At 27.3% G+C, this 23,434-nt stretch overlaps 1 protein-coding gene across 1 annotated transcript; it reads left to right on the plus strand.

Annotated features, from left to right (window-relative positions):
* Positions 1-453: 453 nt before the first annotated feature.
* LOC135927586 (A-kinase anchor protein 17A-like) lies at positions 454-8,961 on the plus strand. Its single transcript, XM_065463671.1, has 5 exons — positions 454-758; positions 800-1,641; positions 6,371-6,597; positions 7,965-8,166; positions 8,644-8,961. The coding sequence occupies exons 1-5, from the start codon at positions 554-556 to the stop codon at positions 8,851-8,853; spliced, it is 1,686 nt and encodes a 561-aa protein (XP_065319743.1). The 5' UTR covers positions 454-553; the 3' UTR covers positions 8,854-8,961.
* Positions 8,962-23,434: the final 14,473 nt, after the last annotated feature.

The raw sequence follows: 23,434 nt of genomic DNA on the forward strand, positions 1-23,434 counted from the left end.
AATTTCCTTAAAAGATAAAGTTTCGATCGAATCAGGATAACAAAAACAGTCTACCAACTCAATAATCTTATTGCCAAAAAATGTAAAAATATATCTTTATATTGACATTCAGATGGGCTTACGTTTTTTAACCGAAAACTGGCTTCCCATTGAGAAATATATCTAGAAATAGATGTATAGTTATCGAATTTATCAAATTTAATCGTAGATAGATCCGCCAATTTTTTTGAATCTCCATTTAAGGAATTATTTTCTCCATTCGTCGACATTTATAATAAAACTACTACGACTACTTATTAGTTATTTTAATATCAAAATAATCACATCAAATTTATTAATTAATTAATTCGAATGTTCCATTTTATTTTTTATATAATATCTATAAATAATATTTTTTAAAATATATTACAATAAGCGCCATCTATAATATCTTGAGATATATCCAAAGAAAATGGCAGGCGTTTCGGTTTGTCAAGATATTTCCAATCTTTTTCATTTAAACCCACAATTAGGCTTATATTTAAAGCCTCTAACAAAAATAGAAATACTAGTTATGTTTCCACATGTAAAATCATCAGGTATGACAATATCTAATTGGGAAATTATGGAAAAATTAAAAGCAATGATATCCCCTAACACCTTCACAATCTTAAAAGTTATCAAAATGGTAAAATCTGATAATATAAACCCTAAAATTATAAAAAAGCTGTCTCAACCTTTGATAAATCAATGTTACAAAGACATTCCATCAGATAATGGTATGTAAGTAATTTCTATTTAAATAATAATTTTTTTTTAGAATTCTTATATCTGGAAGCAGAATTAGAAGATTCAGTAAATGCATTAAAAATTGTTGATATTTTAAATGGCAAACTTAATAACCTCCATTTACCAAAATTGGATATTAATAAATATAATAATTCTAAGAATAGTAATTATTCATTTATTAAACTGTCAGGAGTAAATATTCCATTAAAGGTGAGAGCGGCTTATCACAATAAAAAAAATTCAATTTGTGATGTAGATATATGTAAAGATATTAATGTTGATAATCATCTATTGATTAACTCTTCCTTTTCCCATCAGTCTTTCTATTATGATGACATTTCACATATAAGAAATAATTGGATATCTCATTTTAAATGGGATCAGAAATCTTCTAAAGATAACCCCAATAGTTTTCGAAGATTATTTTTTAATTCTAAACCTGGTCATAGACCTGACACTGTACTATTAAAAGGTCTTCCTACTAAATGGTTCATACCTAAAATCACATTGAATCATGAATTTTTAAAATTATTAGAACCTGAAATAAAGAAAACATTTTCTATATTTGGGCCTGTTAGAGATGTTTTCATCCCTTTTAATAATGATCCATTTCAATTAAATACCTTCTCATTTTCAACATCAAATTTCCATACAGCATACATATCTAATTGCACTCTGGACAATTCCAAAAATCAAAATGACAATGTAATTATTCCATTAACATTTGATGTTTTTGTACAATACAATGAATATGACAGTTTTGAAAGAGCAATGGATGGCTTGGTTGGCAGCAAATTATTATACACACCATCTCCTACAGAAAATTCTTTGCATGATTCAGGGAAAATAAAATTTTACACTTCTATATTTCAAGTAAAGATATCATAATAAATTAGAATAATTAATTCAGTATTTTTGGCCAGTATAAAATTATTACTTTAGTATGAATGCTAAAATATAAATATAAAATTGGTCAGTATTTTTTGATTGGTTAAAAAATAAAATTTTTTAAGTAATAATTGCTTTCATATCCAATCTAATAGTATATTTAAAAAAATATTGTCAATGCCCATTTTATAAACCTGATCTTTCCTTTGATGAGTCTATTATTTATTGGAAGTCCAGAATTAATCCTAATCATTCTCAACCTGAAACAAATAGGCAGATTTGGGATAAATTGTGAGCTGCTTGAACACTTCTTTCCAGAATACAATTATCTGACCAGTCATATATTATTCTCTTTTCATAAATGACTCTGATCATGAGTTTCTTGACATTCTTTCAATCAATCAGTGAAATAGTTAGATAGTCTAAATAATTTATTGAAAAAGAATAATAAATTTATTTAAATTGGTATTGTAAAAATTGAATCAATATTATTTAATCAAATTGCTTTATATATAATGTCCAGTCTAGAATAGGAGTGCTCCACTTGCGCAATTGTATAAAATGAGAAAATCAACATTAAAGTTTAAAATAAAATATAGGAAAAAGTTATTGATCAATTTTGACAAAAATTAATATTTTTTAATCTAGCTTTTATTTATATATATTGGGAATAAATAAGTTATCATCCATTTCTTATTCAAAAATTTTGAATGTTTTAAATAAGAAAATCAACAGTAAAGTTTAAAATAAAATATAGGAAAAAGTTATTGATCAATTTTGACAATAACTTTGGCAAAAATTAATAATTTTTTAATCTAGTTTTTATTTATATATATATTGGGAATAAATAAGTTATTATCCACTTCTAACTCAAAAATTTTGAAAATGTTGTGGAGGACTACAATTCTAGACCAACGATATATTAAAATAATAAGAAATAATCTTTATATATCTATAAAATTGATTATATCTCAACAATAAACTTACCTATGTCATAGGCTTTGACTTGATTGTACCATCACCTATTTTTGTACTAGCAAGAAATAGCCTTATTTATAATGAAAGCCTCCTATTAAAGAATCTTATTAATTTTTTTAAGACTGGTAGTTTCTTTCTTATTTATTTTAGTTTTTATAATATTTTCATTATGTATATTTTTTTATATTAGTGATTACTTGTAATTATAAAAATATGCAAGTAAAAAAATCACTTTTCTCTCTAGCTTGGGATAATTTTTTTTTATCCACTTCCTTGACTAGAACCTAGGAAAAGGGTTTATTAGGCATATGTAGTTATTGGTTTATTTATATTAAAAAATGAGTGTATACACATACTTTAATAACATATTATATATAAGAAAAACAGGATAAAAAACCTACACCCTCCAGCAATGCATTACCATGAATGTCATATGATACCCCTACCCCTACGAAAAATGTTGGTTAACATGGCATAATGGAGTTTTTATCATTAGGTTTGAGCAACATCCTGATGTTGATTTAATTAAAATTATGTGAAAAATATGTTTTTATTGACAAATTAAAATATCAGATGCACTGATAATTATTTATGATGGAAAAAACTACTTTTTAATTTGATTTTTTATAAAACCTAAATTTAAATTCTACTTCAATCCTTATGGGAAATATAATTACGATTTTTATTGAAATTTATTCCTATCACAATCATCTTAAATATAATCGGCCAATATTTTGATTTCTTATTATTATCATTATTTTATAACTCGATAATTTTTTAAAAAATACTCAACCTTTTTTATGTAAATTGAATTTTTAAGTGCTTCAAAATTTCATGTTTTTTGTTTGTTTCTCCTGTTCTTCGCTTTTTTTTGTTTTATGTTTTCGTTTTTTTTACATCCCTAATACAATACCAAGGTCGTAACTTAAGTTTTTACTCATACCTTCTCGAAAATTTTATATAAAAAATAAATATATTTTGGGTTTGTTTTTCATATAAAAAAATATACACTTTTTAAATTAATTAATTAGATTTTTTTTAAACAAAAGTATAATAAGTAAATAGATATAACTACTAATGTTTATTTTCATTATGGTGATTAAAATTATATAAAATATATTCTAATCATCATGTGAGATGAGGCTGCCAATGAAGCTGATGTAATTGGCCCTGTGAATTGCAATTGCGAGTCTTTGTCTTAAGAAGAAGCCTTCACGAGGTTCATCAGTTAGTTTGCGGATTAGCGATCCAAGTTCCTCGAAGAAAGAAAGAGCACGATTCCCAAAGGTAGTCAAGATGATGGGAATGAATAAGTGATATTGGGATATCTCTGAATATTTTGCAATTTTTAGAAGCTCCTTGTTCTCCAGAATGTTAAGGGATTGATTGGAAAGAGCCAATGGATCAATACAAGAATAATCCCAGACCAAGAATTGACCTCGCTTCCAGGGAATTTGAGAGATCCCGTCAGGGCGTTTCTCATCAGATCTGAAAAGACCAGAGGGTTCGAGAATAGAAGGAATTTGAGCGGATCTCAGAGCTCTAAGAATTATAGAATTGCAAATGTTATGTCTAACGATGCGGCCTTTACATGAACGACAATGTAGACTATGCCTTCCATTACTCAAAACAGCAGAACTGCAGCCGGCACAGATGTGGGGTTGGGTTACTAAGCAATTTAAACGGATGCCTATAGCATGAGTTAGCTCATTTTGGGTCAATTGTAATTGTAAGTTCGCGGATGGAATGGCTTCGAGAAACTCATGTCCAGAACCATTAAGCAGAGAGGAGAATAAGGGACGGTCCAATGATTGCATTCTGGAAAGGAGAGATTCGAGGCAGCTTGCAATAATGGGCTTATCCCAGTCCTTCTGCTTGTTCGTTTCTAGAATTGGGTGGTCGGCAATGAATCGAGATTTCCATTCAATGATGGCACTATCAAAGGAAGGATCAGAATTTAAGGAATTAGGATTGACTAAATTTTTGGTTAAAAGACAGCTCGATATAAAGGCAGTTAAGGCAAGGTCGGAAGGGGATCTGATGCCTAGTCCTCCCATCTTGGTAGGAAGGGTGGCTTGTGTCCACGCTAATTCATTGAATTTTAGATTAAGGATACTTTCAATTAGGACTTTAATCCCATTTTCATAGATGCCTAAGGAAGTGGGAAATTTAAAAATAGGGGTAGAGCGGAGCGCGTAAAGAATTTTTGGGATATTGAAGAAATTTTTCAGGAGAAAAAAGGCTTTATGAGAGGGGAGAAGGGAAAATAGGTCAGCCAACTCATTAAGGGTTTCGAGTGTAGATTGTAGGAAGGATGATATGGCTGTGTGTCCACCAACGGGAGCACCTAAGTGAGATAATTCCTCCAGAGTAATCTGTTTGAAATTATGAAAATTGTTTTCAGATGAATTAATTGGAATGAATTCTGATTTTTCATGGTTGATTGATAGACCAATGGATAGCCCTGCATCCTTGATTATCATTACAGCTTTATTTATTTCGTCGTTTGGACCACAAAGGATTCCATCATCGATGTACCATGCATGCAATGATAATGAACATGCCTCGTTAATAGATTTAACAATTTCATTGATCCCTAAACAGAAAAATAAAGAACCTAGAGGATCTCCCTGTTGTATGCCCTCAATCGAAGGAATTTTATAGGTATCAAATTGGAGAGTGGAAGGCTGTTGATAGCACGAATAAAAGAATTTAGTGTAACCAGGAAAGAGAATACTCGATGAGCTCAGAAAGGAATTCCGAGAAAGAGTGTTATAAGCATTGTTGAAGTCGATTTTGACTAAAGATTCGTTGGTTGGCTGGGTTTCTAAGTGTATTCTCGTTAGATGAACAACAGCTTCACAGCCGCCAGGTATACCAACACCAAGTTGGAAAGGACTTAGTATATTTGAAGCTTCATGCTTTATTCGAGAGGAAATCATTTTAGCTACTAAACGACGAAAGGTCGAGCCAATTGCAATCGGTCTTAAATCATTATTGGGTTTTTGAAGGGCTATTAGCCTGGCACCGAAAAGAATAGGGGAAACAAAGGTTGGCACATCACCTTTTAAGATTTTGTTGCAAAAGTTTATAATTTTGGAAAGAATGGAAGTTTGAGAACATATTGAGGGGGAAGTAATGTCCTGGAGAAATATAGGATGGATTCCATCAAGGCCATGTGCTGAATTTCCATGATTTCAATTAGTATAACCTTTAACGATGAAAGGTAACTGCATCTTTTGAATTTATTTACTGAAAGTTTTATACTAAAGAGATATAGATAGAATATTTTTACTAGTAAAATTAATAAAATACTGACAATTTTGTTATCAGAATGATACAATTTTACTTAAAAATACTGGCATCAAATTAAATACTGGAGAAAAAATGACAGTTATAATAAATACATTAATTCTCTCATAGATTTAAACAGATTAATTTTTAGAATTATTCATTTTACTCTTTTAAAAATATAAATATTTAAGAGTCATTACAAGTTTTAATATATTGTTGTAGCTTATATTTAATGTTATCGAAAGCCTTTTTTTAAAAAAACACGATCATGATTTAAATAAAAAAAATAAATAATCTGAGCATCGAGAGTTGGAAAGAGCATACCTTTCTGTCATCTATATGTTAAATCTCGGGACTTGATTTAGCCGTTTTTAAAAAAAGCGTCAGATCTAGGCTTTCGACAACCGTTACTCATAATATATTATAATAATTTATAAAATAGTGTGATTTTGATAGGAATAAACATTTGAGTGACTTATCTATATCAAAACGCAAAAATGAAGCAAAACTTTTGATAGAAAAGGATTCGTTAAATTTAATTGTCAATTCTGATGAAATTGAGAATGTTATAGATGAAAAACAATCCATACCAATTGTCATGCCTTCAAACAGAAGCCCGCAGAAATTTGAAGAAAATTATATAGATAAACCTCATTCAAAAATTTCAAGGTAATTTATTTTGGTGTTAAATGATACATAGTTTCCCATTAAAATAAGGAAAAATCAATCAAAATGAAAGCACCAAGTCGTAAGAATGGTCTGATCGAAAAAGGAAAAGGTTCAATCATAAAAGAAAAATTCCATTCAAAAAAAGAAAATCGTTATTTTTTTATTATATTTCTGTCATTTTAAATCATCCTGAAATATCATTTTTATACATTTTTAAAAAAAATTTTGGTTATTTTTTCTTACATATTTTTTAAAAAAATTAAATTTAAATGACTTAAAATAAATAAAAGATAGATAGTTAAAAATAACCAAAAATTGATGAAAAACGCCATCGAAATTACGTTTCAAGATTATTTAAATATGATAAAAAAATTTAATGAACCCTTCCTTTTTTTCCTGGGAGTTTTCCTTTGATTGACCTTTTTTAATCTAACCTTTTCTTAAGACTTTGGTACTTTTCCTTAGGACTTTAAACTATCAAAACATTTTGGCCAGGTTCGTTTTAGGTCTAAACCCAGATCAAATTATGAATCAAGTTTGGTTCTAAGTGATTTCGGGTTGGGTTTAGATGAATCAATCAAAATAAATATTTATTTTAATATCTAAATTAAATTATTCTTTATTATTTTCAAAATAGACTTAAAGCAAAATACAATAATGTCATAAATATTGATTATATTTTATTCATCAATTCTAAATCTTTTGGTCAATCACATGATCAGTTTTAACCAGACCCTCGTTCAAAAAAAGAGTAAATCTTTTAATCGTTTGGGTTTTCCGAGTACAAAAAATAAGGATCTACAAAAAAATTTAAAAATAACAGAAAAACAATTTTTTAAAATTTATATTATATTTAGTATAGAGACCTTTTTTCTGGTGGTTGCTCCAACCCCAGCACTTGGGATGGGCTAAAAAATAAAATAAACTGGGCTTGCGTCGGGCTTGTGAATTTTTTTAAAAGGCCCCGCTTGGTTTAAAAATTGAAGTTATATTTATTCATTTAAATTTAGATAATAAAGAAAAATTATAAACAGTGAGCTTTGTGTCATTTAAATTTTTTTTTTAAGTTATGATAGCCAGCGTTTTCATGAGAGATATTTTGAAATTAAAACGCCCTGATTTACCTTTTATCCCCTAAAATATTTTTTACTCCCTATCACCTGAAAGATATATAAGAGGTCCATACCTCCCATTCATGTACGTTGCCTTTCTACTTTTCGGGTTTTAAATTTTTGGTCCTGTCTGAGGATATAAACTGGTTATATTGTAAATTTACAAAATTGCACTAACTTTTTAATTTGAAATATTATTATGTATGCACATTATTTATTTATTTTTTCATAAAATGAACCAAAAACTTTTCCTAGTTTATCACCATTTGTAAATGACAAAGATTCCTCAAAAAATGCCATAATAAATTCCCCCAAACCCAAATCAAAACATTCGCATCAACACAAAAAGGAGAAATATAAAAAATACAAAGTCTTAATGGAGGAAAGAAAGTTATTATTATCCCAAAGGAAACTAGAGTCAATAAGATTGTTGAATAGCCTTTTCTCTGCAATAAACGTATGTCCGTTCTTGCCAACATTATTATTAATAATTTGAATTTTTTTAAAAAAAATCACATTTGATTATTTTATTTTCATGTTACATTCTTCTAAAGATCAATTTTTTTTTGAAAATAAAGTCAAAGTTTAGGATTAGATATATTTAGAAATCTCCTTCATAAGAAGGTTTAGAGACCTGCAGAAGTACCATTTGAACGGCTGGCCTGGATTTTTTTAAAAAAGATTTTAGACCAAGCCCGGCCCGGAAATTTAATATTTATAGCTAATGGCGATTTAAAGTATACGGCCCGCGGGCTGGGCTTCGGGCCGGGCCTGCAGATCTCTGATATTTATTATAGAGTTCTAGTTCCACTCTGACTTCATTAAAAAAAATTAAGTATCATTTTTATATATTAAAGTAGTTAGTTATATTATAAATGCCCACATGCCATGGTCACAATTTTTCGGCTATAAATTATTTATATTTAAAAATAAGGATAAATTAGAAGAAAAAGAAATGGAAGAACAATTAGAAGCGAAACGGAAAGAAAGGGAAAGGATAAAACGGATACAGAAGAAGCAAATAAAAGAGGCGAAGACGCGAGAGTTTTTAATCCTCGAAGAATTAAACCTAAGAAAGAAATTGGTGCATAAATTGTCCAAACAAACCGCCAAAGATATTGATTTATTGTGTAAAAATAAATAATGATATTTTAGAGAGAAATTTTTAATTTTAATTATTTGTATAAATGTATATAGTATATGTACAGTTGATATGGATATAATAATTTTTAAAAAATTCAATAAACCTATATTGCGCATCTTCTCGCTTTTACCGCTTAGAATTCCTGGCCATAGAAATCTTATTACGTAAAAATATTCCTGATTTAAACGTTTCCCCTTATTTAAAATTTCTCTTCCCTCAAACGTAGCAGATTTTAGAAAAAGGTATATTATTTAATAATGTAGTAAATAAAAAAAATAGATAATTGTAGTATATGTCTCGATTTGGAGTCATTTTGTCACGACGACATTTTATCACGTTATCACTCAGTCACTTTATCACGCGTCATTTTATCTTGCGACACTTTATCACGACAATACTTTATCTTGCGTAAGAAAATTTAAGTATGGTGTTTTTGTAAATAATTTATATTTTTTACTCGTGATATATTGATTTATAGTTACTTATTAATAAAAAGTATAAATTGAAATCATTCTTATTGTTTATGTCTCCTGTTTCTTTATAAAGGACATAAAATTTTGATTTTAAAAATATTTTTGGCTAAAAATTTGACAAATTTTGGAAATAAAATATAACGGAAATTGGATTTTAAATATAAAATAAATAAAATGGTGCCTTTCTAGATAAAATTCTAAAATAAATGAAAAATTGTATTTCGTAAAATATTAGATTATAAAAGGTTCTTTATTTTTTTTGTCCAAATAAATTAGTTGAATTTCAAAAATTCAAACTTTTATGAAAAAGAAGAAAAATGATGGAACTTAGTGTTGTTAAACGGCTCGATTTGATAATTAAGAAATAAATTATACTTATGAAAATTAAAATATGAGTTTTCCTCAATAAAAAAATACAAAAATAATTAATTAAAATTTTTTAAATATCGGAATTCAAACGTAAAAGTCAAAAAATGAGATATTATCAAAATTTAACTTTTCTAATATATTATATTAAGTTTTAAGTATTTCATGATAAAGTGTCGCTGATAAAATGTCGCATGTTCAACTGTCGTATGATAAAGTGTCGCGTTATCAAATGACTGAGTGATAAAGTGTCATCGTGATATAGTGTCGCTAGGCCATATTTCTCACAGAAAAATATTAACCAGATAGCAATGTAGCTATAATGCCCCTCTATTATTGTAAACCAAATATTTAATTCCGCCCAAATTTGCATTATGTAAAGAAAAATATTAACATTATCATTTATTATGGTAAATTTTAATTTTCAACATTCATGAAATTTGTCAAACTAAAAATGCTCTAAGTGAAAGTATCGAACGAACTTCTTCGCCATTAAACGGAAAAGAGATATTTAAACAAGACACTTTGTAAAATTGGTAATATTGAGCAGGTAGCCTTTCTAAAGCTATGGCATATCTAGTATTTAGATCAGAAGGCGGGAGGGGGTCAATTATTTTTAAGAAAATAGGAATTAAATTATAAATAACCAATATTTATAATTTTGAGACAATAGATTTTATTAAAAGTAATTTTAGAACCAAAAATTCGTTACAAAATAAAATAATGGTTAAATACATTTATTTTGTTCTTTTTCAAAGTTTTTGATTTGAAGGTTTATCGTTCGCAATACCAACAACACAAAATATTTTTAATAGATTTCACCAACCTTACATTCTTGTGTCCAGATAAGGGATAACAATGAATATACCTCTTCAGAGATTGAACGCGCGAAATTTTATAACTTGTTATAATTGTCCAAACAATTTAGTCCTACCATGACAATTGATAACTAAGCACTTAATAAAACTGCAAGCTTGCTATATTTGTCAGTTCATGTGCTTTTTCTATTGTACATTGCGAATTACCATACTAATGTTAAAATGTCCGATTAAGATTTTAGTCAAGGTAATAGTAAACCTCGAGATTTAACAAATAGAGATCTAAACCTTTCTGCCATCTATGAGCAAAATTTACAGGCTTATATAATATTATTTTGGCTAAAATCTTAATCGTGTTCTTTAACATCACTAATTTTAACTATTATATTCTACTTTATTAACTATAAAAGCGTCTTCATGATAGGAGGGGGGATATATTCCTTAGCGAATAAGCATTTAAGAGAGGAGGAAGGGTAGGCTAGATGTAGTATGAATTTATTGGGGGAAGGGGATTATCAATTAAATTTTTAGATAAAATTGGGCAAAATATATTGCTGTAAAAAATTATTTAGTACTTTTATTTTAGGCCTATTATAATAATATAATAACATTGCTAAACATCAACCAAATTTATATATTACATACAATCAGTTATTATTTTTAAAATAAAACTTATAGCTGAATAATTTTTTGTAACAGAAAACTTATATTCATGCCAAGCAATATACTATAATAATGCATTGCATTCTGTAAATGAGGGGTTTTTTAGTATTCATGTTCTAAATAATAAATCTTTTCCATTCACCTTTTTATAGTTGGTAATAGAGTATTGATAATTTAAAAATATATTAAGGGTGTACCATTATAAATAAAAACGTGTAATAATTTTTTTTAGTGGATAAATAAAGGCCTTTGGGGTGGGTTTGCTTTCAGTGAATATCCTGTCATGTAGACCCTGTCTATTGACATTTATAAATTTCGAAAGCTACTATCTTTTATATTTTCCTCGCTCATCTAATTTCACTGTAAGAGAATATTTGAACGCTATTCCTTCTGTAAATTTTATACTTAAAAATATTATGCAGTCTTTCATATGCTCAATCCTGTTTCTAAATTTAGCCACTTATTTATATTTATGACTAGTTTAAACGTGAGATACACGGTAGAATTTGTGGCAAGCATGTATTCCATTTATTATAGCTTGCAAAACTACATAAACTAGAGCTTCCTTTAGCCCAAACTTCGGTTGATGAGAGTGGGGTTTGGGAATGACAAATGGCAATGTGGTCAGAAATGATATTAATTACAAATAATGAAAATTAAGAGTCAAAAAATATATAATGGAATATAATATAAATTATGAAGATTGGTAAATCAATATATGGTTTTTAAATTATTCCGAGCTTTATATGCTTCGACTTTATTATATGTGTCACTCAGAACCAGTGGTGTAGTCAGGATTTATATATTTTAATATCATCGCCGTTAAATTTGGCTGAACAGTTGTTAGAACCAATTCTAAATTAGGTCCATATTTTATTTATTAGTACCAATGAGTGCTTTTGTTTCATATTAATTATATATTATTATAATGCGTTTAATATTCATTATATAAATTTATTAAGGTAAAAAGAAAATCAAAAAGTATTATTAATCAATCTTGTATTATGAATATTATTCAATTAATATGATCATAAATATAAATGTTTCAAAATAAAATAGTCACTATTGACCTCGCGATATTAAATTTGCTATAATATCTTAGCGATATATGTTTCGAGGAAATGGTTTTTGCTATATTGTCTCCACGATTTGGGTTTCGCTATATTGACTTCATTATAAAATTTTTGAGATTATTGATGTGCGAAAAAAGTTTTGATGTATTGTATTTTCTTTAAAAGTTTCGCGATAATTATTTCGCTATAAAAGATTCGCGATATTCGCCGCAATATTGTTTTCGCCGATTGTATTCCTTAATGTGGATTCGTGATAAAAGTTTGCTACAAAATATATTCGCGATAAACGACATTCGCGATAAATTTTTAGCTGAATTGAAATTAAACCATAATCATAATAAAATAATTTGTTTTCATATGAATCCAAATACCTTTTTTGAATAAATCTGGTAATGCGAGTTTCATAATTTTATAAAACAAATTAATTATGTATGGGTTTCCAGGCCATAGTCCATATTTCGTTATTAATTATATTTAAATATCAAAAGTTATAGAATCTTTACTAGTTAAACTAATTTTATATAATTACAAATGAGAAAGCTTTTTGAGTAATATAGGTGACCAAGATAAAGCGATTGATAACATAATTAAAGCAAATTATTTTTTAACCTTATAATATAAAAAAACATAAATTTTGTGTGTAAGGTAAAGTCTAAAACACAGTGACTTTATTTGTTGCCTTATCAAGAATCACATTATAAACGTCAATCATTATATGATAATCATGGTAATATAAAATATATGAAATATAATAATATCTTATATAGCATTTATCTTATCACATTTCCTCACACATAAGATTTTAAAACTCCTCAATCAGACGATGTGTAAGCTTCCTAGATAGTTGTGATTTCTGTCTCATTGTTGTTTAGTTCTCGAGGTAATTAAGCATATCCTATGAACCCAAATTTTCACCAGTCTTTTCCGTTTCACCGTTTTCTCCCTTTATAGGTGGTCCTTCCACATTTTTCTTTTCAACTATTTCCGACCCATATTTTCTCTATCCCGATTCTAATTTTTTATACATCCCGTTTTCGCAGTTGATAAACATGCTTTCGTATCGTTCTATCTTTACCTGCTACTGAATAGGAATATCTACCAGTTCTGGATTTTATAATTCCTTCTCTCTATAAATTGATTTCATTATGTATCCATACAGGTTGTGAAACCTCGAATCCCTCACTTGAATGTGTTCATCATGAACTGCCTTTTGTCGCATATTAGATCGTTCTATCTCATCCAGGAATTAGGTCTGGGGGGAGGGGGATAATAAAATCTTTTAAGAAATATTATTGTTTTTTAAATATATCAAGCATAAATTTATTAGGACTAATAACTATTTCTAATACACAATTTTAAATTAATGTGAATTATAAAAAAATTATATGTAAAGAATCACTTAAATGACCCAAAATAGAAATTTGAATTTTATGAGCCTTTACACAAAAAGTTTCTGGAATAATTGCATTTTGTATGTTATATAATTACAATGTAAAATCCAATCTTCGTTGTGATTGAGCTAATTTATCAATTATCTCCCTTGCTTGTCGTCAAATGCCTATGAATATTCAAAAGATCCTTTTTAAATATACCCGGGCCGGGCCCGAAATTTTTAAAAAAAACACCCAAGCCGGGTCTGAATTATTTTAAGAAAGCACCCAATCTGGGCTGTATTTTTTAAAACAGCCTATATTTGAAATCGTTATTATTAGCTATAAAAATCAAAAATAAATATAATTTATTTTAAAAAAATCCGGGCCGGGCCTGAAAATTTTATTTTAAAAAAAGCCGGGCCTGGCCTGAATTTTTTTTAAAAAAAGCCGAGTCTGGCCTAAAAATTTTTTAAAAAAAACCCAGGCCGGGCGTAGAAAATCTTTAAAAAAAATCCGGGCCTTGCCCCGCAAATGGTACTTCTGCAGGCCTCTGTTATTCTTCTTAAAAAAGAGAATGTTCTCTCATTAGTTTACTAATGGAAAGAGTTTATAAACCCTTTTAATACATTGGGAATTTAATCTAAAATGTGTTTGAAATAATGCAGAGCATTCATAGCATTTTTTGGGACTATATCAACCATAGTTAATCTTATAAACATAGTTATTCAGCTAGTAAGGCATCATAAGATACTTTAACATCTTCATAATAAAAATCTAACAAATATTTTTTTTTCTATCACCATCTGAAAAAGATTGGGAATGCTTTTGTGGAAGTAATATTTGGAAATTAGTAAGTGCTGTATGATGAATTAAAATTTCATTTATTTGGGTTATAAATGTATCTGTATTTAAGATATACTCTTATATTGATCCTATATTAATGTTTTAACGATGAGCTTGCCTTGCTACAAGTCGAGGGAGACAAATATTAAAAACGTATAGCTCTGCTTTGACTCAACAATAAAATATGAAATTCTTCATCAACATTAGTCCTAATTTCCTTGAGTTCTGATAAAATGCTCTCCGCTATTCTTATCTTCTTAATCAAGTCAATGTCATGTTTTTGAAAAGTAATACTTAAAATAGTTGTATAATTAAATAATACATTCTAATGAGAAATAAAATTTGGAATAAGCATTGAATCCAATAATTTTCTTGCTTCTGAGGAAATATTTCTTTCAGGCCCCAGAAAACTTGAAATCGAAATTAATTGATAAAATAACTTAGTAGATAAATGTTATAATAAATATAATTAAATATATATTTAATATGAGATACGAATAAATATTAACAAATATAAATTAATATAAACAATAATATTTTAGAAAAATATATCCGGCATCTGCATTTTTTGGCTTTGGGGGGGGGGGAGGGGATTTGCCCCCCTGTCCTCTCCCCGCTGCGTACGTCAATGCATCCTTAACATTTAGATGTAGCCAATCTAATCCAGTTTTTAGATTACGCCCCAATAATAGTTTTGCTGGTGAACGTTTAATTGATTGATACTCGCCCATTTTGGGTCAAAACTCTCCTATTGCTTCCTCTGGCTCCTTAATATTTTTTCTAATGGCAAAATATCTACTCTTAAGCGTTCGTTATGTTCTTTCAGCTAACCCTTTCGTTTTGAGATAGTAAGGTGTTGAATGTATTAATGTAATATTTTTCTTTAAACAGATCTTCAAAATTCTCCCGAAATAAACTGAGGACCATTATCTGACACAATTTGTCTTGGCGTTCCAAAACCTGCTAACCATTTTCTTAGCGCTTTGTTTATTATTACGTGGTCTCTCTCATCAACTCGACTTCAACTCATTTATAAGTGCATCAACTTCAACTAACCATGAATATAAATCGATAGGTCCCGCGAAATCTAAATGAATGCGTTCCTATGGCGTATTAGAGATGTTCCAAGAGTATAAAGAAACCTCCATTATATTTGATCGGTTACTTTGACATGGAATAAATTGGCAAACATGCTATTCAATGTCTTTATCGCACTTACGCCATTAACAATGCATTCTAAAAATTAATTTCATAGCATTTATTCCTTGATAACATTCGATTCAATTCAATGATATGTAGATCTACTGATACTGCCACCCTATGATTATTAAAAAACTAACTCTGAATCATTTTTCGCATCCAACCCCATTCATCCTCGCTCGATATTTTTATTACTTTATTCGGCAATCTATCTTTCTTTGTCTCTTTCTATAGTTCAACTTGACAAGATTTATATCGAGTAAATTTATGGCTTTCATTTTTAATGCATGTTTCTGGTCTTTATTCTACTCCATACTTGTTATTGGAAGTCTAGATAATGTATTTCTGGATGATATTCAAATCATATGTGGACATTTTCCATGCCCAGTGCGTTAATCGACTGATGGATATTTCTGGTAGTTCCCATTTAGCACCAAATAATTTTTCCAAAGGTTGTGATCTGTTCGCAGTATAAATTTTCTTCCAAAAATGAAAGTATGATTTTTTTCCATTCCAACCAAGTGTGCTCGTGCCTTTTTTCTATTGATGCATAATTTTTCTCTGACTCCAATAATGTTCGCGAAGCAAATGAGATAGTTCTGCGAAAAATATTTTTGACTACATGATAGCACAGCTCCAAAACCAGTGTTGGAGTAATCACATTTCAGTATGATTGGCAAGTCTGGCGAATTAGAAAAAGTTTTATCTGTTGACAAAAGCTGTTTTATCTAAATACACCTTTCTCCCTGTATGACAAAACCCGGGAACCTTTAATGCTTGTTAATTTATGTAGTGGAGCGGCTACATGAAAACGTGATAAAGATCTCTCGTGATAAATCACAAGTCTTAAAAAAGATTGCAATTGATGGATATTCTTAGGAGTAGGTATCCTTCGAATAACATAATTTTTATTTATTTTTCTCCTTTCTATCATTTTTATCATTACGAAACCCAGAAAAGAAGCTGATTCTTTTAAAAAACGTAGTTTCGCCCATTTTGCCATCAAGCCAGCTTGTTTTAATTTCATTTATATTTTATTTTCTTCACATTGTTCAAATGTTCTACATCATTTTTTCTCGTTATGATAATATCGTCTCCAGGCATAATTCTATCATTTTGCAATCCTTTAATAGATTATCCATATATCGTTGGAAAATGGTGGGTGCACTAGAGAGGCAGAAAGGCATACATTGATATCGAAAATATTCAATATGGGTTGATATAATTAGGTATTCCTTTGAGTTCTCTTTTATTGGTAACTGCAAATTCTTTTATATCTATTTGTTAATCGAGATTGACTTTTTAAATTTTGTTTAACTTAAATTGTTTTTATTTTAAACATGTTAGCCTTTAACTATGTATTTCGTTTAAATTGTTTTTTTTATAATACATATGTATATATACCTTATTTTATATTTATTTTTAGTATCATTTTTAAATTTAGAATAAATTTATTATAAACAAAAATCACCACCATTATTTCTATCATCACCGTTATCTCTATATAAGATTGTGCCCCGCTTTGAATGATAACTCACGCACAATGATATATAAAAAAATCTCATATATATTGTGCATATGCCGATAAATATAAAAAATATTTTTTTTTTTTGGAATTATGTAATAAATTATAAAAATTATTTGATATAAAGGACACACAAAATTATGACACTGGAATGGTACCAAATGATGATCAAATGGATGAATCAACTGGGAAAGAGAATTTCTAAACTTAATATCAAACTAGACGAATCTATCATGGATAATGGAGTTGTTAAAAATGGAAAAGATTATTAAAATTGGGTATATAAACTTACTAGAACCAATATGATAGTTGGACAACAGGCTATGAATTCTATAGAGTAAAACCAATGACGATTTTCAAAATATTCTTAATCCACGTAAAAAAAAGAAGTTATTAAAGAGTTGTATAAAATAACTTAATAAATTAAATATAAATCAGTCATAATGAACATCTATGAATACTTAGATAACCTTAAAAAATATTTGCTTAATAATGAATTAACAGTTAAATTTCTTGATGACCTACCCATTGATATTTTTCATATTTTTGATTTCTGGGATTATGACTAAATGTGGGAATTAACTGAATTACCTAAAGATGAATTCTTAGGTATAATTAAAAAATATTTTGTAGATAGGCCATTTTTAATTCAATTCCCGGATCATTATAAATTTCATATTGACAAAATTCAGTCTAAAAAAAATTATAATACTAGTGACATAGGTTATTATAATAATAATAGAAATAATAATTATAACAAAAGAAATTTTAATGATTATAAACCTAATGAGCATTTTAAAAACAACTTTGGACGAAACTTTGTTAACCCTTTAGGTTCCCTCATAAAATTAATATGTTGCAACACGATATTTAGTAATTTTTTTATTGATTCTAGTATAATATAATATAAAACACACAAAAAAAGTTTTTTAAATTCAAAATGGCGGCTCTCCCTGGTGGTTTCAAATTCATATCATTGACACCTTATGGAAACTTTCGAAACAGTTTCTATTTTTATTTAGACATAGTGGTACGTTGCATGATTTGCACGACCACCTTGTTCTTCTGGGATTTAACTTTGTACTACAGAAGGTACACCTTCGTGAGGTTCCTGCCTGAGGTTGATGAGCTGAGTTTTTTAGTCTAATTTCTGGAAGGATATAAGCTTTATTATTTTTTCTTTGCATTGATATATAATTATTATCATTATGAATATTATCATCCCTATTAACATTTTTACAGTATGCCAATTCGCTAGCAATTATTTGTCTTCGGAATTCTTTCGATGAGAGTTTATTATCTGTAAGAATATTGTATATTATGAATGAATTGATAATCGCCGCATCTATCAGCCAAAAAAATATTGGTAGTCACCATTTTCGCCACTTTCGCGAAATTTCATATAAAGACTTGAAATGGTCAACAGACCTCATATATTTATTATACATCTTTATCATTATTGGACATTTTACGTCAAATACTTCCCCTTTTTTATTTTTTCTCTTCACAGTATCCACTGATCTCGGATCAATATAATTGGGCATTATAAATACGTCATGATTATCTCGCCATTTAATTATACTTATATTATTTTTGTCACTTCTCCAGTCAAACTCACCTCTTTTTAATTTTGTTTCCATATTCTTTATGGGCAAGTATCTCCTATTTTTGTTTAGTGTTCCGGTAGCATATATACCTTTCTTTTTTAAATCGATCAATTTCAATTTGATAAGGTGTATCCGATTCATAATCATCTTCGGAATCAGTGGATGAGTTGTCAAACGAAGAACCTTCAGATGGAATGTCCAGATAATCATCCATATATATAACAAGCTAAAATTATTGCGAAATGAGTTGGCAAAATTTATCAATTATTTAAAAAAATAAATATTAAAAATATTGTTGTTAAGTGGCAGTGGTTAGTTTAATATACCACATTAAAGAGATCAAAATAATATATAAATATTATTTATTTGAGCAAAAATAAATATTAGAAAGATAGATAAAATAGTGAGGAATATATACATTTAAAAATATTTGATAAATATACTTATAATTAAAATTGGAATTTTAAGAAAAATCACCGTAAAAAACGTATTTTGAAATAAAGGCGCGAAAAAAAAAATTAAAAAATAACTCCTCCACAAACATATGAAAAAGAATATCTTTTAATATATATTCGTGGTGGTTTCATTTTATATGATCAACTCCTTTAGAAGATATAAAGGTTAAAAGGTGATTATAAACCTAATGAGCATTTTAAAAACAACTTTGGACGAAACTTTGTTAAAAGATATGATATTAATTGTAATAAAAATTGCAATAATAATAATTTTAGATATTATGAAAATTGTAGTGATGTTAAAAGTTACTTTTGAAACATAACTAGTTATAGTTACTAGTTACATTGGCAAAAACAAACATAACTAGTTACAGTTACTTGTTACATTTTTACAAAAGTAACTAGTTATTAGTTACAGTTATTTTCAAAAGTAACTAGTTACTTACTTTATACATCATTCATATGCGCATTATTTATTTATTGAATGCATTTATTTAATATAAAAAAAATTAGGATAAACAAAGTATAATCAGTTATTTAAAATAATATACAATTTATTTACATAAAAAAATATCGCAAAATTGAATATTTACATCGAATATAAAAATATATATTTGCATTGAAAAAAAAACATTTATTTTTCATAAAAATTAGAATCTAATAAATGTTTATTTGCTTTTAACAACAAATTAATTTCAAAGTTATTATCTCCAAAAATGAGCTTACCTAGACTGAACAAGCGCTCTACGGGAGCACTTGATGTTAGAACAACATTATATTTAATAAAGAGTAATTTTAACTTTGGAAAATCGTTATATAAAGAAAAAGTGTTGTTATTAGATTTGATAAAGTATTCTATAAGTTCATTATCCAGAATATTTTGGCGCTTTAGGTCAAAAAATCCAACTACATCAAGTGATGTTGGTTTTGAGCATGATTCATTCGTCTGGGATTCACTTTGAGATATTAAGGTATTTATTAAATTTAAAATTTCCTCCTTTTTTGCTTTATTCCTCTCTTGCCTAATCCAAGGCCAGTCAGTTTTAAATAAAGGGTGAAGAATTGCAGCAATGATGTTGTCATTATCATAAAGATTATTAAACCTATAACATGATATTTTTGTTAGACTTGGTTCTTGTAAGTAATGATTAATAATTTAATATTAAATTCTAAAATAATCTGTCTTTGTTTTTCCTTATACTAAATTTAAATTTTTTTTTATTACGTATGATATGAAGTTCCAATGCTTGTTACTTGACGGAAAAAAATATATTGTGCTACATTTGTAAATAAATATAATATTAAAATTTATTAAATTACTTGAATTTGCTTACAAAATTATGAAGCCCAGCAGCAATGTAACAATTTAAGAAAAGAAAATCAATTTGAACGGTAAATTATAACAATCAGACATTTTCACAAAATTTTAAATTAATAAATTTAATTTAAAAAATAAATTTAATTTAAAATTAATTTATCCCAACATATTAAAAATAAAATTAATTATTTGAATATATCTTTAAAAGTAACTAGTTACTTTTGGCAGTATTTTCTCATCTGTTTTGTCATATCAGTGTAATAAAATTAAATGTACTATTATTAACACTTTTTAAAAATTACAACTAGTTACAGTTACTAGTTACAATTTTAAAAATATAACTAGTTACAGTTATTTTTTAGCCAAAATGTATTAACATCACTAGAAAATTGTAATTATAGAGACTACAGAAATTATAAAACTAACAACTTTAGAGGTCATAACTGTAAATCCCATGATAAGAAAATTGTTCGTAATAAAAATTTTAATAAATTTAATAATGAGAATTATTATGAAAATAGAAAATTAGAAAATAAATATGATAAAGAAACACATTATAATAAAAGAAATTATCATTGTAATTGTAAATCTATTAGTAACAAAAAATTGAAAAGAACCAAATATTCAAAATGAAAGAGATTCTTATAAACTAAAAGAGATAAATTATATAATAAAATTTGAAACATTTGTGATTATAGAAAATAAGGAAATAAACATTAAAGAAAATAATGAAAATAAGGAAATAGACATTAAAGAAAATAATGAAATGAAAACTTTTATAATTGATAAAAAATTTAAAAAAACTGTGAAAATAAAGAAATTTCAAACAATTATTATTAAGAGAGGCAAGGTGATAGTTAAACATCTTGATGATAAAAAAGTTTTTAAGAATATGATATGGAAATCATATATTAGAAATGGAAGGCGAAATAAAATTCTTTTTAAGAAAGACAATTTAAAGATAATTTATGATATGAAAAAGTTATTTATATTGAAAAATAAGGGAGTAAAATGTAAAAAATAAAAATAATTGAAATTTAATATTAATAAAAAATTATTATATAAAACGCTACAATTAAAGATATTTAAAAAAAAAGATAAAATTGAAATTTAATATTGATAAAAATTATTATATAAAACGCTATTATTTAAAACGCAATATTTATAATATAATAAAAAAAATAAAAATAAAACGCGACCAATATTTATTTCTTCCAAATATTCAATATTTGATAAATTTATTCTGCTTCAATTATTCTTAATCAAATTCGTTATTCGTTAAATTAATTCTATTTCGTTTACTCGACGAATCTTATTCTATTACGACGTTATTCAATAATATCTACATTCTAAAATCATTAATCTTCATATATATTTAATAACAAATAATGATAATAACAATTTTAAAAAATTGATAATATTAACCATTGAGATATGAAGCTTACGATTTAAACAAGCCAATGATTAAGACGACATACGCAACAACTTGACAATCAAATGATAAATCATTTGGACGACAAGCTTACTATGACAGCTCAGATGGATTATGGGAAGGCTTTTCAGAAGAAGGGGAATGTTAATCGAGATTGACTTTTTAAATTTTGTTTAACTTAAATTGTTTTTATTTTAAACATGTTAGCCTTTAACTATGTATTTCGTTTAAATTGTCTTTTTTATAATATATATATATATATACCTTATTTTATATTTATTTTTAGTATCATTTTTAGTTTTAGAATAAATTTATTATAAATAAAAATCACCACCGTTATTTCTATCACCCATGTTATCTCTATATTACACTATTATATTAAATTTCACACTCCCTTGTAATTTAGCCAATAGATCCTACACAGTTGGTACTATCAGTGTCTACGAGCGTGAAGGGTAGGAACAGTTTGCATCTAAAAAATTTTGAGGGGTGTAAGGGGTAGGATATTAGGGTGGTAAACTAGGGGTAGGATAAATATGGGGGGGGGGGGATTATCTATTAAATTTTTAGATAAAAAATGCAAAATGTATTGCTGTAAAAATTAATACCTTTATTATAGACCTATTATAATACAATGATATTGGTTAAAATTCAAACAAATCAAAATATGGCACACAAACACAATCATAGACATTATTTTCCAAATAAAACTATTTATGGATCATTTTTTGGCTATCCTTTTAAATGTAATTTAAAAGGGTTAAAAATTCTAGTAAACTAATATTTGTGCATAACAATATACCACAGTGTTGACCAGATTTAATAGAAAACACATATTTTTTAATTTATTTGAAAATAAAATTATTTGACTTGTAAAAAATTGTTAAAATAACACATTTATATATTTTTATCAATTTAGTATAATAATTTTATTTGAAACCCCAGGCATGCTAGAAATGATATTACATAAAAACGGTTAAATATTATTAACACGATTCTTCAGTAGCTTTATCAAATATATCTTAAAATCTATATTCCAAATTTCATATATTTCGTTTGAGTAGTTTTTTTAAGATATAAGCATTTTGTGACTGAAGTATTGCTTCAAAATTCTTTTTTACTTGATTACCATTGTTTGTTTCACTTAAAATATTAATTTCACCACTCTTATTAATTAAATAATTCATCGCTTGCAATTACAGCAGTTGGTTTTTCTTTTTTATTCTTTAAAAGAGAATCCTTCATGGCCATAGAAGTAAATTCTAAAACACAGTCACTTTATTTGTTGTCTCATCAAGAATCACATTATAAACGTCAATCATGTATATGATAATCATGATAATATAATCCAAATAACCTGTAATATAAAATATAATAATCTTATAAAGCATTTATCACAGTGTGAATATTAGACCAGCAATATTCAAAAGGTGAG

The sequence above is a fragment of the Gordionus sp. m RMFG-2023 genome, chromosome 3 (assembly GCF_954871325.1).
Source record: "Gordionus sp. m RMFG-2023 chromosome 3, tfGorSpeb1-WG-v2, whole genome shotgun sequence".
Lineage (NCBI taxonomy): Eukaryota > Metazoa > Nematomorpha > Gordioida > Chordodea > Parachordodidae > Gordionus > Gordionus sp. m RMFG-2023.